The 17,054-nt window shown below is 44.6% G+C and overlaps 1 protein-coding gene across 3 annotated transcripts in view; it reads right to left on the bottom strand.

The window, feature by feature from the left end:
* The window catches only part of ABCA1 (ATP binding cassette subfamily A member 1), a 97,446-nt gene that overhangs the window by 50,512 nt on the left and 29,880 nt on the right, over window positions 1–17,054 (bottom strand). For all 3 annotated transcript variants that reach the window (XM_072859896.1, XM_072859895.1, XM_072859897.1), the window contains one exon: window positions 179–300. In XM_072859896.1, the coding sequence (XP_072715997.1) occupies window positions 179–300 (122 nt within the window). The remainder of the gene's footprint in view (window positions 1–178; window positions 301–17,054) is intronic.

The following is a 17,054-nucleotide window of genomic DNA, read 5'->3' as shown; positions in this document are numbered from 1 at the left end:
TCTTACAACCGAATAAGACAGTAAATTGAGGGCAAGAGGGAAGAGAGAAGCAGGGATTACATTTTTCTCTGTGTTTGTACAACACCTAGCACAGAGGGGTCCTGCACTGTGGATCTTGGCACTATGGTTAAACAAACAATAGACAAGCATTATGTTAGTGGTTGAAAGAGCTATTTACCTGCTGGAGGTTGACCTCTGCATCCAGTAGCTCCTCTACTGCAGATGATGGCATGTACACATTATGATGGAGGAAGTCTGAGAACGTCTCATTGTCAACCAGGAAATCCCGAAGTTTCAAGTCTGGAAAGTGACAAAACAAGCAACATTCTGGTCAGGGCAAAGCCAAAAGGAAACTCACATGAGAGCTCTGAACAGGAAAAGCAAAGCTGAAAAATGGGGGAGAGGGAATTACACAAACCACAGCACAAAGGGAAAAGAAGAGCTGCTGGCAAAGTGCTCAAACTTGGCAGCTTTCATGGATGTCAATCCATGATGTCTTGATCTCAAAAAAAAAAAAAGAACCTTTAAAAACAACTCCCTTTAACATCATTATTTCAGCTCAATTTGCACATACATACACAGAAGAAGGAAGGCACATCAAGCTGCTCCCCTGATGTGGGGTGAAATCTACTCCAGCATTAGCCAGATTCAGCTCACTTAATCCCTGTGTTGCTACTGAACTTCAGCTGCACAAAGATTCAGCTTCACTTAATCCCTGTGTTGTTACTGAACACAGGCCTGAGCTGGTACATGGACCACAGAGGGGTTTACTAGCCTGTATTTAATTATGTTAATAATAGACGTACTGTACCATAAATATCAAAGTCTGACATATGCAGGCACACAGATATGCTACAGAATCACACACAGATCTAGGAAGCAATCTTAACCACTTGGCAAAATCTCTGCAAATGCTTTTCAATTCCATTTTCTTTCCCAAAACCTTCACCTTCTGAAGACACTGGTTTTTCAGCTCTTGGTTTAAAACAAATTTGTATCTCCATCACAGCAGAGGGGAACCTGGAATCTGGAAATTATAATCCATGTACACTATTAAAGTTCCCAAACCTGGAGCTTAAGCAACTGACCCTCATACTGGTTTGGGTAGTTTTGTGGTTCGTTTTTTTCTTTTCCCCAAACCAAGAGAGGACAATTCTATCTTTACTATGCCTAAATAAGTAGGGATGAGGAAAGCAGCTCTGCCAGGAGGAGCTGAGAGAGCAAGTCTCATGGGATTTACCGGGGTGAAGACTTCCAGGCCAAGCCAAGTCAACCAGCTACATGTCACGCTGCTTTTTCTACTCTAGGAAGAGACGATGCCACAGCCCACGGCAAAGAGTGAAAAACCAGCTCTAAAGGGAAAGTAATGCAAAAGAGCCCCAAGAGTTTGTACCTTCTGCCTCCCATAGGGAACAGCTGTAACAGAACATTTTTTTTCCCCTCTTTCATGTTTTTTGCTTAGCTCAGTGGGCGATACCCTCAAGAAAGCCCAACACTCAGGAAAAAGCATGCTGGGCATGCGGGTGCCACTTCCCAAGCTTGGCAGAGCAGCCGGCGAGGGGAGGAAGCCACGCGCTCTGCTCTGGCAGCACGAAGCACGCGGGGGTTACTGACGGTCATTGCTCTCTCGTCTACATATCCCGTTACAAACTCCCTGTTGCCTTTTTGTTCCATGCGAAAAAGTAAATCACCCCTCTCTGCTGAGGCGACACAGAGGTTACTTTGGGACGAAAGTTTCTTCCTCACCCTCCTCTCTCCCTCCCAGCCCGACCACTCAGCAATATACTGGTTTTGACCAAGCCGTGCAAATACCTTGCTGCACCCCAACACCAAAAATCAACCACCATCCCCTCTCCCAGCCCGGGGAAAGGCTGGGAAAAGAGCTGGCTCCTGCAATAACGTAAAAACATCCTTTTCTTTCCAGCACAGGCTAAAGCACCCTGCTGCACCGCAACTGGAGGAAAAATTCCTCCCACTCTGATTCCTTGGTTACTTCCTAAATGCACTGAACTCCCTAAACACTTCTGCAGCTTGTTTATTTTTTGGTGAGATCATCAACAGTTCGGAAACTCAGATAGACAAAGGGGTAGCTGGCTGAAGGCACACTGCCATACACAGATCAAATGTTTGCAAGTTTTTTCATTTGATATGTCCCCATTTAAAATCTTTTTCAAGCTCCTCTTAAAGGGCCACACACCTTTTAAAAAAATGTAACCAAGCAATAATTCTCCTACTTTTCTGTTTCCTCATTGTTGTTTTGCTTTTGGGTTTGCCTAAGCTTTTTTGTTTGGTTTGGGGTTTTTTTTGCCATACAGAAGCAGGATTTTCTTGGTTGGGAACATATTCTATAGGTAATTGCAGGAAAGCAACCTAAACTACATTGGGATTCCTGCTGGCCTGTCTGTAATCATGATGGGAGTAACAAAAAGCCTGCCTTCTTCCATGACTGTAATTAACCAGCCCAGTGTTAACAGAGCATTTCTCCCTTGCCTTTTTGTCATGCTGAGCATTTTCAGACTTGCTCAGCACTAGAATTTGCTGAAAATCGAAGCTGCCTTCCAAGGCAACTCCTACGAAAGTCTGAAGGAGTTTTCATCATCATTTGAAGGAAAACACGAAGGGAACAGAACGTAAGGTTACCAAAACTGCTTGTGGGACAATGCTTGACTTCCAGCCAAGCCACAGTCACGAACCCCTGCTCACTGGTCATAACCCTTGTCTGCCCAAGACCACACATGGAAGCTCTGCGAGAACAAGGGACTGAATCCCAACACCATGGTCCCACTGCAGTGCCCTAAGCAAATAGCCAACCCTTCTTACCATGCATTTTCTCCCCCACCCTATCTGGTCCTACTTCCAGCACTTGTGGCTCAGTATCTTATGCAATCCCCCTCAATTATGGAGGCATGCATAATGACTTGCACGTGAAACCACAGAAAAGCACCGAACACTGCAATCAGTCTAAATTCCTACCCTGGATACTTCAAAAAGACAAGAGTTAATAGAGGTTTCCTCTTGAAAACAGCCATTCTCCTCCAAGGCTGCTTGCCCACTAAGGCCTAAGGAAATACAAGAGCATTAGTTAAGAGAACTCCTCCAAAAATAGAAAACAAAAGAAACAGGCAAGTCTTTTGAAGGCTAATACCAAGCTTACCTAATAATGCAAACATGTGGAGTGGAAGAACACATTTTACAACCAGAGGCCTACTACTGCAATATTTTCCTGCCATAAAAGCTCAGACACACTATCAAGTTACTCAAAAAACGTGAGGCAAAATATGTCAGCTCAAACCTGATTTAACTCATGCATCTTCTCTCACATTTGAGACTGACCAAGAGCATTGGTATGGTCAGCTATTGCAAACCAGCTGGCACAGAGCGATGCAGCTGCAGCATCCAGACAGCAGACTGGAAAGAAGTCTCTCCACATACTTTCGCCGACATGGATGTGCAGCCTCTCCTTCCCTCCCCCCTTCATCTTCAACATAAAACCAGGGCAGCCAGTCCCACATGCTTCCCCTCACCACCACCACAGGGTACAGCCCCCTGGCTGAAACCTCAGGTCCCAGCAACCAAGACAAGCCCCAGGCACAAATGTGGAGACGAACTTGAGGTCAGACTGAGCAACCACACTCAAAGACCGTCAGATCTGATGTGAACCCTCTCACTGACTCAGTGGTGGGATGCATGTCTCCAGAAGTAATACTGAGGTAGCTTGTCCTCATAGTAGACTACTTTCACAGTTTCAGTCCTGACGACCCCAAGGGAGCAACAGCAGAACAGCAGAGAACGTAAACAGACGCTTTTCTTATAAACCATGCAAGTAACTCCCAATGCCAGCAGGCCCAGTGGGGCTGCAATGCTTTCCTTCTGCCTAGCTCCAGCTCAGGCATTGTACAGCAACAAATCAGGAGACAGTCCCCATCCACATGAAATAAGCAGGAGAGGAGAAGTCCATGTCCCACGTGGGGCAGGGAGAAAGGTCCTCTACAGTCACGTAAGGAAGCCTCCAAAAGAACTGAGAGCTCCCAGAGCTGGAGGTCTTGTGCCTTAACCACAAAACTACCCTTCCTCTCTGAAGTCACAGGTCAGGATTAGACAACCACACATGGCAGCATTTCACTGATACTGACTTCATGAAAGGCACAGCTGTCCTTCGTTTCCACACAGTTCAAACCAACCTTAGGGGCTGAACTGTGGGCATGGAAACCAGAAACTCATGATTTTCAGATTGCAGAGCATCTCCTACAGGACTGACACACTGTTTAAAATCTTTTTAAGATTTACATGTTCCTGACAGCTCAACCTTTTCCAGCACCTTCACGCCTGAGCACAGAGAGCTAGGCTGGTCATTCCTTGCTTAAGAATCAAATCATTGTGACAACAGAAAAAACCTACTCAAGGAGCTCACAACATCCACATGAATAAGCAAAGAAAAACAGAACCTCCACGCTTGGTACATTATCAGTTAAATCAAACAGCAAAACAAAAATTGTTCATTATAAAAAATAGCAAGTCAGTGTTACGTGGGGTCTCCATTCCATGCAGATCAGAACTGAAGCACTGATTGTGTGGTGAAGAAAGTGTCCATGGTCCATACATGCTCCACAGCCAGAGGTTTTTAGCGTTCTCATTCTAGCAGCACATCCCCAGTTACTGTCACAAGCTCAAAAGGTGGCTCAATGCAGGAAAGAGCAAGAGAAACCACAGCCAGGAACCAGTTTTAATTTGCTGATCTTACTACAAGCATGACCATGACAAGGTCCCACAGTAAGCAGTGACCATTTCCAGCAATACTGGGAATATCCACAGGCAAGTGGGAGAAACAAGCCTGTGGGGAGAGGTTACAGAGCAAGACTACCCTCCTCAAGCTTCTCTCCCATTCTTTCTTGCTTCACTTGGAAGCACAGAGGGCTCATACCTTCCTCCAGAAACTTAATGGTGCAGCGTCTTTTAAAATTAAACAATAGGGTAGAAAAACAAAACCCCACGGAAATTGTGGCTACAGTTTTCATATCCTGAATGCTGCCTTCTAAAAATAAAAGGCACGCAAGTGGTATTTCAACATATCTCAATGAACCGTAGAGTACAAAGCTCACCAGGTCTGACTTCAATTTGTGGGGTTTCTGCCCAAAGGGTTTGTGCCCATAATCTACAATAAACCAGATTTTCAGCCAGTTTAAAACTAACAAACTCAGTGAAAACAATGTGACAGTCGGATTTACTGTTTACTTCCCAGCTTCACATGCCGTAAGTCCCTACAAGGAACTGGGTGAAGGAAGGGGCAGAAGGGGATTCATGCCGTAAGTTAATTCAGAAGCGAAGAGGAAAGCAGGGCAGTGTGTCTATTTATCTTTTACATGACTATTTATCTTCAGGGGATTTCACTCCTTACTGATGGAACATGCAAGGCAAAAACAATTATGTTGTTTTCTGTATATACGTTGTGGTTGGAAGATTTACTAGCCTTTGGCTAAGCCTGTATTCCTCACAGCCAAGCATCAAGGCAACAAGGAAGCTGGTGTTAAATTATGACCCTTTATTTCCCATCACAGAGACTGCTCATAGGGCAACCCAATCATTTCTGTAGCAGCAGCATTAAGGCATCACAGCAAGATGAAACAGTGAAACAGGACAGGGCATGAGAAGCTTTAGCTTCATTCTTTTGAATCAGCAGGTTTCCACGAGTGCCCGAAGGAGACAAGACAGACAAGTGGGTTCCCAGCACAATACAGCCGAGGCACCTATCTCCACCAGTTAACAGAAAGAGCAGAGCAAGGAAGAGTAGCAAGTGAGCAAATAAGGCACTTTCTTCTCCCTGCACAACAAGTTCAGATTCACAGCTCCCGGTTTCCCACTCAGGTAAAACCGCACTTCTACAGCAAGGGAGGTGGGTGTGCAGCACCTCCGCAGCACTCCCACGTGAGGGCAATAACCGAGGCACCCACGCCAGCCTGACCGCACAGCTGGCTGTCAAGCCTGTGCAACCCCGCTCCACAGCACCCAGGCACAACCGGAGGACAAGGTCACAAGACTCCACAGTCACACTGCCTGCCTCACCCAGGGCATCGCTTGTTCACTGGTTATATTCCAGCAACAGGAGTTCTTGCAAGACACAAGCACATGAAGATGCCGAAGCTGAGAGCAAGAGCTAGAGCTCCAGCAGCTGAAAGCATTTACTAGTGGCACATGTGACCACTATGAGGACTCTGGCTAGAAACCTGCCTTAGCATTCAGCAAACCCTCACACAGTGAGAGGACCAGGGCAGGCAAATGAAGTGCTGCCACAGAATTACCTTCTACACTGGAATTCTATACAAATTTTTCAAATAAGTATCTGGGAAGTATTCCTCAGGAATACATGATGGGTGCACTTGAACACCTCAACTGATTTTCACGCTCATTACCCATCACTGTGATTTATAGACAAAAGATGTCTGAAGCTACTTCCCATAAAAATAAAAATGGGCTTTCAAGCAAGTTCAACAGTGGAACTGAAGACTGAATGACTTGTGAACTGACGATCACCCAGAGGAAACAGCGATTTCCTAAGGTTGAAGCCTGTTACAGCATTGTACCCTACTGAGCCAATGACCCTGATCTCAATGTGAAAAGCAAACCTTTCAGATGGGCCAGCGCTGGGCTTGGCAAGGCAGCAAATTTTCATCTGCCCTCGCTATACTTCTAACTTCGGACAACATGTCCAGAAAGCGTGATAAAATAACATTAAGGTTTTTTTAAAGCAATCACTGTTTTAATTTTCCTTTTCCTATAAGGAACTCTTCCCCCTGTGTGGTGAGAATAGCTCTCAGAGCTGCTTGTAACCCTATTGATACTTCAGAAAACCATCCTCTGAACAAGTTGGACAGCCATACCCTGATTTGCTGACAAGAAATCAAGCAGCTCAGCAGGCCTGTTGTGCAGGATTGGCTAGTGTGAAAATACAAGCCTAATTTGCTCACAGTCGGAAGTGCTGTTCCTTCTGCAGCCATGGCTTGACCTGCTTTTATGGTAGGCTACAGCTCTGTTCTGTGTCCACCAGATGTGTAAAACAGTACTGCCTCTGCAGACATTAGATAATACCTAAGTGAGCACCCACTTAACCAGAGCCCATCGTCTATCGTGTATTCGCCATGTCAAATGGTGATGTGAGTAGGGAGGAGGCAGCCTGCTGTCCATCTCCAGCAGCTAGGATCTCTTCTGGGAGAAAGGGAAATGTTGTGCAACAGGCCCAGGCCTCCCCTCTCATCTTGGGACTGCAGACACTGGGACCATCTCCATTCCTCTACAAGTCACCATTTTTGCTTAGAAGAGCTTTAAAAATAGCAGCCAGCACAATCACTCTGGCAGAAAGCACAGCTGATACCATGTACTGGTGCACAAACAAGAGACCAGTCCTTGATTAGCCTTCACTGGGAGTATGTTGGCTTCAAGGATGCAGAGCCCATTTAAGCCAGCTGAGATCCCACCTCCAACCTTCATGGAAAGTCAGCAGCAAACACAAGGCTCATACATCTCTTCGGGTAGTACTTTAAGTCCCAAATGCCATCAGCCCCCCCTCCTGTATGACAAACACAACAACTGGAAAACTGCATCAGAAAGCAAAGACACAAGGCACAGAAGCAAAAGCCACAGGCTGGTCACCAGCAGTCCTGCCAGCAAACGCAGCCTGCAGACCTTCTGTCTATGAAGGGATGCATCCAACCACCTCCCTAGGCCCTGTGTAACCACCACAGAACAGATATTCCTGTGTCTTCCCCTGCTGCAAGCCAAGTTCTGCTTTCAGCACAGACAACTGTGAAATACAGCTTGCAAATGAAAAAATAGAAAAAAATTTATTCAGGCTTCTAACAGTGCAAAAAAGTGAAGCAGGCTTAAAGGAAACATCCTAAGTACCTTCCCTGTATTGCATTAGGAAGCAAATCCCAAGCAGAGCTCCAAATCGCATGGCAGGTATAACTGGTTGAAAATTCTCCTGCCAATTTTCACAGAATAAGGACAAACTGCAAATTTCTCAGCCTCTGAATTGGTACAGGCTATGGAGAAGGTCTCTAAAGGTCAAATCCAGCTCAGAGAAAGAGAAGTGCTTCTAAAGAGGCAGAATGTAAGGGTTTGCTGTTAAGATTGGATTTTGACTGCACTAGGAACATTATGCCCTAGATAATACTCAGATTTTAGATGTTTCAAAACATCCTCTCAGACACAGTAAAATACATTAAAAAAATCAATAGACAGACTCGAAACGAAACACCATGGTCACATCCAGACACATACCACTATTCTAATGGCAAATACTGATGTGAGCATGCAAGGAATTACATTATGCTATTAAAAAGCATAGAGCTAAGGAGAAGTTGAAAGTATGAGCTGTAACCAAGGAGGACCCTGTCCAGAATTTCTTGTACTTGAGCAAGTGACCTTAAATTCAGTGGAAATTCAAGTCACAGGAAAAAGCAGGACTGGACATTTTAATCAAGTGACCATTACTAACACCAGAAGGGTTTTCATGAGCTGGCTACATGAGCAAGCATCTGGGAGATGCCGGTTCAAATGCAAACAGAAGACACCTATATCAGAACCATTTCAAAGCCCCAAAACAAGCACGCAGAACCACCCCACAGTATCATGCTACTTGAAACATATCACAGCACCAGCTATCCAGTTTGAAAGACTTCCCCCATGAAAATAGTATGGGTAATGATGAACCTTAAGCAAAATGGCAGGCAGAGCCACCCAGGATCAAAGCACCCTGACTGTCCTATACTTATGTTTGTTTTGTTTAGCCTTGCACAGAAAGGCTGCTGAGAAGAGGAAAAAGCCACCCCTCCCTTGGGTGTGAAGCCTCACCCTGCCACAGCTCCCTTCCTCTCACTCATCACAGATTTAGGGAACCTGACTCACATCAGACTTCTTTTAAAGTTTAACACAGTATCAAGTCTGCAGTCAGCAGTTCATAGTGGCTCTTGCTTCCCCTACATCCACGAAGACCTGTTACTTCTGGATTTAGTGCCAAGTCCTAATGCCTGTCATCTAGCACACAACAGCAGAAGCCACCTCCAGAATAAAGGGTCAAACCCATCCCAGAGGTAGCAAAAAATGCTAAATATTAACAAGGATAAGCCAATCACTATAGTCCAATTAGTTTAAGCAGAAACACTGTCTACTTATACTGAAAACGTACCTACATTAAGTTATTTCAACCTCCCACAATTGCTCCCTATGTTTAAATTTAGTTGGTCATTGGAAAGTTATCCTTATGGATAGTAATTTGATTTTGCTTTTGAGACTCCAGTCCAAAGGAAGGGAAGAAAAAAAAATCAAGCTTCAGTACTAAGACAAGGGATTGTTTTCTCTGCCTAGTTTAGGGCAACCCTGGCAACTATTCAGCCCCTTCACTAGTATAAATTAGACTATTGAGCAACAGCACTTCAAAATAGTTAAAGAATTTTCTCTGTCTTTGGGAAAGACTGAAAAGTAGATGCTTAGTAGATATGGGTTGCCCAAATTCCCATAAAGTCTTGGCTAGAGATAATGTCTCTTGTATCCTAAGTACAACACTATACTGCTGTTCACATTGGGATGCTCTCAACAGACCCTACCTTGGTAGTCTGAGGAGCTCATCCTTCAGGTTGGTGTTCTTCTGGACTGTCAATATACTAACCATTCCCTCCCTTCAGTACTGTCATAACTTCGCTGAAAATACACCTTGGAGTACTTCCACCAATACCAGTGTCCTCTGTTTTACATGGAGGACAGGAACATTACTAGTAGACAAAGAAAAGAGCAGTGCCTCTTGTTGCTTTAGGAACCTGGCCCTGGGTACCAGCATAGAATCATAGGATCATTAAGGTTGGAAAAGACCCCTAAGACCATCTAGCCCAACTGTCAGCCCAACACCTCCATGCCTACTAAACCATGTCCTAGAGTGCCATGTCTACATGTTTTTTTAACTCCTCCAGGGATGGTGACTCCACCACCTCTCTGGGCAGCCTGTTCCAATGCTTGACAACCCTTTCGGTAAAGAAATTTTTCCTAATATCCATCCAATCTAAACCTCTCCTGATGCAACTTGAGGCCATTTCCTCTCGTCCTATCGCTAGTTACTTGGGAGAAGAGACCAATAACCACCTCGCTACAACCTCCTTTCAGGTAGTTGTAGAGAGCAATAAGGTCTCCCCTCAGCCCGCTTTTCTCCAGGCTAAACAACCCCAGTTCCCTCAGCTGCTCCTCATAAGACTTGTGCTCCAGACCCTTCATCAGCTTTGTTGCCCTTCTCTGGACACACTCCAGCACCTCAATGTCCTTCTTGTAGTGAGGGGCCCAAAACTGAACACAGTATTCAAGTACAGGGGCATGATCACTTCCCTGGTCCTGCTGGCCACACTATTTCTGATACAAGCCAGGATGCTATTGGCCTTCTTGACCACCTGGGCACACTGCCAGCTCATGTTCACCTGGCTGTCGACCAACACCCCCAGGTCCTTTTCCGCCAGGCAGCTTTCCAGCCACTCTTCCCCAAACCTGTAGTGTTGCATGGGGTTGTTGTGACTGGATCCCAAAGCAGTGCAGTTAACCTGAAGAAAACTGAGTGTGTACTGCTGGAGAGGGCTTGTGCATTATTTATATGGATGCACTGGTAAAATTCTTTGCATTTGCTTCAGGAAGCAGCAAGAGGTAACATGAAAAGGAAGAAAAGGAAAACTTGTGGCCTTAAAGGGCTACTCCATTGTCTTGATTTCTGTTCTCTGCCTTTACAGCACACTTTTCCCTACCTGCTGGGCAGTGAGCAACTATGTGAAAAGAGCACAGTAATAACATAGGTGAGCGGGGATACCTGATGGCTGCTGACCATGTCATCACACAGCTGTGCCTTTGCTATGAGAAAAGGTGTTGGGACAATGTGCTTTCATGTCCGCATCTTGTCTCAAGTGGCAACGCACCACTGTTCTGAAGTAGCATTTTGTTGCGTAGACAACAGCTGCTGCTTTCCTAAGCAGCTGGTTGGCACAAGTCAGAACAAGCACTCACTTGAGATACTGCTATCTTTACAGTAAGCTGTCTTTGCCCCATCAGCAAATCCCCTTCTAGCATACATGTATGCTCATTCAGCCTCAGATATGGTCCAGTTATGGTTCAGCTGCACTTGCTAAAACAGACAGAACTACAAGGAAAGGACCTCCTGAGATGTAATAATTTATGCTTATTAAGTTCTGGCTGGCTGTAGTCATGCAAACCTTCTGCCAGTGTCAACCAAAAATGCATCAAGGACTAACTCAGGTAGTATTTGCCTCTAAAAACACACATTTAGAAGAACAGAAAGGCTCAGGGAGGGGAAAATAGAAACCACAGGAAAGGTCGTTATTTAAAATCCCTTGAAAGGGTCTATTATTGCACCATCCTTAAAACTAAAACTAAGGTGGGGGGGAAGGAAACTTGGGCTCTTTACAGAGGATCTGTGTGTCACAGATCAGCCTGAATCTCCTCCACATATAGCTTAGTGCTGCCAGCTCAGCATAAAAAAGCTAGGGCAAGATCTTCAGCTAATAGATTAGCTACACCATTTTTTCATCAGCTGAGGATCTCATGCCACACAGGTATAAGTAATATGTAGTTTTTACAAACTCAGTTAATTAACACTCAGTTAATACATTAAAATATGTATAATTTTTTTTATTCTGCAGCTTTTGCATTTAATTTCAAAAGATTTTTTCAAGAATTTTGGAAACAAAACATGTGCAAAGTATAACACAAGCATAAAACCTGTAACCTGAACTAAAAACACATCTCAAACAAGACAACCACTACTTGATAAAACACAGCAACACTAAAAAAAAGCTAGGGTTGGAAGTAAAGAGTGTTGCAGCTTGTTGAAGCTACAAAGAAATTCAGCAACAGGAGGTAGAATGTTGTTTGATTTTAGCCAGGATCCTGGCATTAACACTCACTTATTTTATGACCAAAAAAATATTTAAATATAACAGCATCTGCTTCCCATGAAAAAGGCTGCCTACAAAAATTGAACTCTCATGGATTTTCAGAAAATTTGGTCAAGCAGTGCTCAATCCTCTTGCCTAGGTAAAAATGAACTTTGATTCCACATAAACAATATTTCACAGCCATCACCTTTTATTGCATCCTGACTACATTGAGAACTGCCACATCCTACTGTGTTTCAGAATGAGGGCTCCAGTTCCTTGGCAGCTGTTTATTTATTTAGCTCACAAGAAAGCTGTAAAAATTGGGTAATAAGTATTCGTAATGCACACTAAAGATGAGATACATTATTACTAGAGAAGGCACCAAAGCTGAATATTAACTTGAGAGATACAGGAGGTCAGATCCAAAGTAGGCACTCTGGCCTCAGTACCATGTCGGACACAGAAGTGGACAGGGCCTTTTCCAACTGTGGCAATTTCAGAATAGCCACTCTTATGAGAGCTCAGCCCCACGGAAATCCCCCGAGAAAGCTAAACTTTTCACCAGATGACAGTGGTACAAGTTTCCTAGGGGGCTACTAACAGCAAGCTCAATGTGAAAAGTCTCTGTCCCGCTCTCTCAACCAACCTTAGGCTGTAGCTTAAATAAACCAAATGCAATCTTCCACGAATAAGGCAATTTATTGATACTCTGAGATTAGAAGTCGCCAAGAACAAATCCAGAAACTGTGTGAGAGTGGAAAACAGAAAATAAACGCAAATTGAAGTTAACACTGAGCATAAGTTTTTGGCAACATAATGCTGGTATTAGCAAGCTGTACTGATAAGGCTGCAAACAAAAAGAGGGAGATAATAGGAGAGTGTGAAAGGTGTAATTGTTTACTTAACACTCTCAATTTTATTCACTGGTTCAAAATATGTCAGGCTGAAGAGTGTTAGGAGACTAAAGAAAGCAGACAGAACTTTTTAATACTGTCCTGCTTCTGCAGCACATGCCAATATTACTTACAGTGTGACAAGCACAGTAAGCAATTCTTGTTTTCTTTATCATTGTGTCTTTATCTAGACAAGTTAACAGCAAGATAAAGATGGTGCCTTTAAGGTACAGTGATTTGGTATCTATTGGAATAGCTATGTTGCTAATTGTAGATATGAGCACTGCTGGCTTCCCTGCATGCAGTCAAACCATTAGCTGGCACCATCAGGTTAGCTGGTCTTAAAGTAACCAAACTGCCAGTGCAGCCCTTCACCAGTGCAGACCAATGCTGACGTGATTCTTCTCATGTGTTTTTAACAGGGTCCGTACAGTCTTCTGTGATAGGATTCTCAGCAATGTTTTTCTCAACCTCCTGTCACCTAGTATAGTGCAGATACTACAGCAAGGCCAGATTTAACATAACACTGCATGGTTTTTTTCAGTTCTACTTTCAAAGGGATTTCAGTCTTTCCCTCCCACATCCATACATACCTAGAATCCAAGCTGGCATAATTCTAAACCTCTCACTTTAAAAGCATCTCAGTAGAAGGGAAGTTCAGACCGAAACCAGGCACCAAAGCCCAGTTCTGTAGAATCAGAAGACAGTGATGCACGTTATGCTGTATCTGTTTACCCATCTCAACCTCTAAGCAAAGTCATGTAATAACAATGCTGCTACAGACAAAGAAACCTCTGAACATGGGAAGCAAGTATGATTTTCCTTGTGACAGATTTAATGCTGCAGCAGACTTTGTGCCTAAACCTCTATCAACATCATTTTATTACTTCAATCTCACCTTTGGCTTCAAAATATTACAGAAAGCAGAAGTAGACTCTATTGAAAGTGGTAACTGCAAATGTGTAACAATTCAGCAAATATCATGCCACCTCACTAGTAAAAGCTGCATAGCTAACTGCCCAACACACAACTTGGGACCCCCACTGCCATAGGAAGTCTCCTCTGCCTTTGCCTATCTCTTGACTGTCAGCCTCCCAGTTTCAGTTTAGGACAGAAAAAATAACAGACCCATTGGATTCACACAGACTTTGTCCACTACCTGTAGTAAGGAACTTAAAGCATCCTTCCAAGAATGTTTTGGAAAGTTTTTTCCGGAAGTTCTGCAGTTGCCTTCACAACTCCCATTTACTTACAAAAAAAATTTAAGGATGCTCAGGTCTGTGCCTGCTCCGAGACCCAGTGATGTGAAGAAAAAAATTCATTATGCAGATGTGGGAAAACTCTTATGTGTACCTGAATCTCCTAACTGCCGATCAATGTGACATACTACAAAACTCTTTGTGCAATCCAAGTACCCAGTACTGGCAGCTTGTTCCCCATGCTCCATCCTGACAGACTGCGTCCGACCAAAGCAGAAGCCACACTGGTTCCCATGCAGTCCCGGGCTCCCCTTCCTGGCTGGATGCTTTGGGCTGGGAGGCAGCAGCAGCTAGAACGCCCTGGGGAGTTCTGCTGACAGCCAACGCAGAGTAACCTGTACTGAAACCACGAAAGTGAAGCAGCCTTCCTACCCACCCCTACAAGTCAAGATCTCTCTACTGATAGCACAGGGCAGTGTTTTTGGCAAAATTTCCCCAGCCTACAGGAAAGGCAAAGACCTGTGCGTCACTATGGAGCACAGTATCAGAGAACCCAGTTGTGTATTTACATGCAACCGTGCAATGACAGGAATGCCACCCTGGCGCAGCTGGTGTCTGCAGGTGTTTCCAGGGGTGAAGGCCACCTGGACATATGGTTTGTTAGCCCTCATTCCAGTCTGGCTGGTTTTTGCTAGGATCCTTCCCAAGGGAGGTCAGGGAGGAAACCAGCTTAATTAGGGAGAGGTAGCCAGGTATAAGAATAAATTCAAATGTTTAGCTTGAGGGTGTGGAGCCATTTTTGTTAGGGTGAAGACACTGAGGAGGGAGTTAGCTATCACTTTAACATCATCTAGCAGATAATGTACAACATCCTGTTTCCCTGAGCACCCTGATAATTATATACCAGGACACATGCCACCAGAAAGCCTCTCCCAAGGCTGCTCTTCAACCCAAGCCCTCCATCATCCTTTACCTGTCAAAATAAAAAGTAGCACTATTAGCACTGACCAGACGGGCTACAAACTTGTTCAGTCCCAACATCGGCCTGTGCAGCAGGGTGCAACATCAGCAGAGGATGCCACCCAGCCAATGTTTCTCCTACACTATGAACAATACTAATCCAGCAAACAACTGGGAAAGGCAGGGCACATGTGGAATAATAGCCTGAGATCTGATGCAATTTCTTAGGCAACGTTTGTTTCCCTCTGCCTATTTCATTGCTCCATTTTTGTTTAGTTGGGTTGGTTTCAAGAATAATAGAAACATGCCCTTTGGGATCACCAAAAACTAAGAGCAATGAAGTAAATACCAGCTAGACTGGCTTATATGTGCAACTGTTAGCAACAACCAAAGAAAGTGGCTTGAATTTTAGCTGTTGATTTATTACCCCATGGCACTGCAGAACAAGGTATTTGGGAGCCCTGTAGAGAGAAGGAAGAAATAAAGAAAGTGTGCCTCAGAGCCAACAGCAGGCTGTATCTCCACCTTTCAAAACAGGAGGAAAGCTTATTTCTTGCAAACACTTTATCCTCTGCTAAAATGGCATTGCAGGTCAGCTGCAAATCCAGTGCCTGCAAGCAGTGAGCCAAACCTACTGCAGGTGGCAATCCCAGCAGCCATGTTATGCTCTTGGAAGTACCATCACCAAGGTCTTTGACTCTCTGTTCTGATTTGGCTTATCATGAGTGTTTAAGACCTTGGTGACATTGCTGGACAGAGATGTAACAAGTGCTGGGAAGGAGAGGGCATCTGCCTGCAAAATTTATTATGTTAAGGCACATGTGTGCCTGCCCATAGATTTCACTGCTCAGGGCTTGCTGAAAGTGGCCCTAGAACAGCAGCACCCATACAGCACAAGAGATGCCTATGCTGAACTCCCTCACAGCACCATTTAGTACTTCATCCTGGCCAGAAAAGGTGCTATATGAAGCAAGGGTGGGCTGTTCTCTCTGATAACACCTTCCCCTCTCTCACCTGAGAGCTCTTCTGGAGCTCAGAGTAGCAGAGAACAGGAGCCACTCCTCGAACTCCTGGACAAACAGCCCTGTTATGAGGGATTACCTCCCATCTCATCAAGAAGTGGCTAAGATAAAGCCTGTTGGCATGAGCACACAGCACTGCCTGCACAAAATCTTAGCGTCCTACCTTGTCTTTAACCAAGACACTGACTTGCAGGCACCTGTGTAAGCACCCTGCCATCTTAAGCAAGTCTCCCTTCCCCAGGGGTCAGCACATGCCTTCTTTCAGATCAGACAACACTAACAGTCACACCTTGAACATTAGTTTGCGAGGGTTGTTTTAAAGAAGCTTGAAGTGAAAGGATTTTGGCAAGTGCTCTCTAAACAGATTCAAACATCTGAAGCCAAATACAGACATGCATGCTCTGCATGACTAGCATTAGAACAAAATCTATACCACAGCTCCAATTTATATGCTAGTAATGGAAGATCACCTCCTGAAGCCTGTTTCAAAGCCATTAGGTAGCAGTGGGAAACATGTGGAAGCAGGACATCACACCAGTATGAGAGGGGACGAGGGAGCTGCAGACTCCAGCAGAGCCCACATCACACAGTAGGGAGCATACAGTCCCTCCCACTGGGGAAGCATAAGCTGCAAAGCTGCATCTGTCTGCACCACTGATTCACATGGCTTCAGGTTCAGGCCAGAGTTGGAACAGAGGAGGCATTACAAATGTTTTCAATTATTATCTCTTCAGGCAATTAGCCCTCCTGCTAATTGGGGAAATACATGTATAAAGGCAGTGCTTTGAGGTTTGGAGGTGTGCTTACATCTGACATCCACTCCTGCTGTCGTCTTAGGTTTCCCAGAGTCACTGGAGGGAATGCCGCAGAGAGGAAAGGATTTAAGCATCTCTCAAACTTCATTGTCCACAGCAGCTGAAGGGCTGACCTGTAGTTCCCTTCCTTGCACGGGAATCTAAGCATTGCTAAGCATAAATACACAAGCACTTGTAAGATTAGAGGATGCTGTTTTATGCATGCTGTCAGAGAATGAATCAGGCAGCCAAGGAGTGGGAAGCAGCG

This window comes from Ciconia boyciana, chromosome 4 (assembly GCF_034638445.1).
Source record: "Ciconia boyciana chromosome 4, ASM3463844v1, whole genome shotgun sequence".
In the NCBI taxonomy this organism is placed as follows: Eukaryota; Metazoa; Chordata; class Aves; order Ciconiiformes; family Ciconiidae; genus Ciconia; species Ciconia boyciana.
The sequence above is the reverse complement of the archived record's forward strand: the minus strand, read 5'-3'. Positions and strand labels throughout refer to the sequence as shown.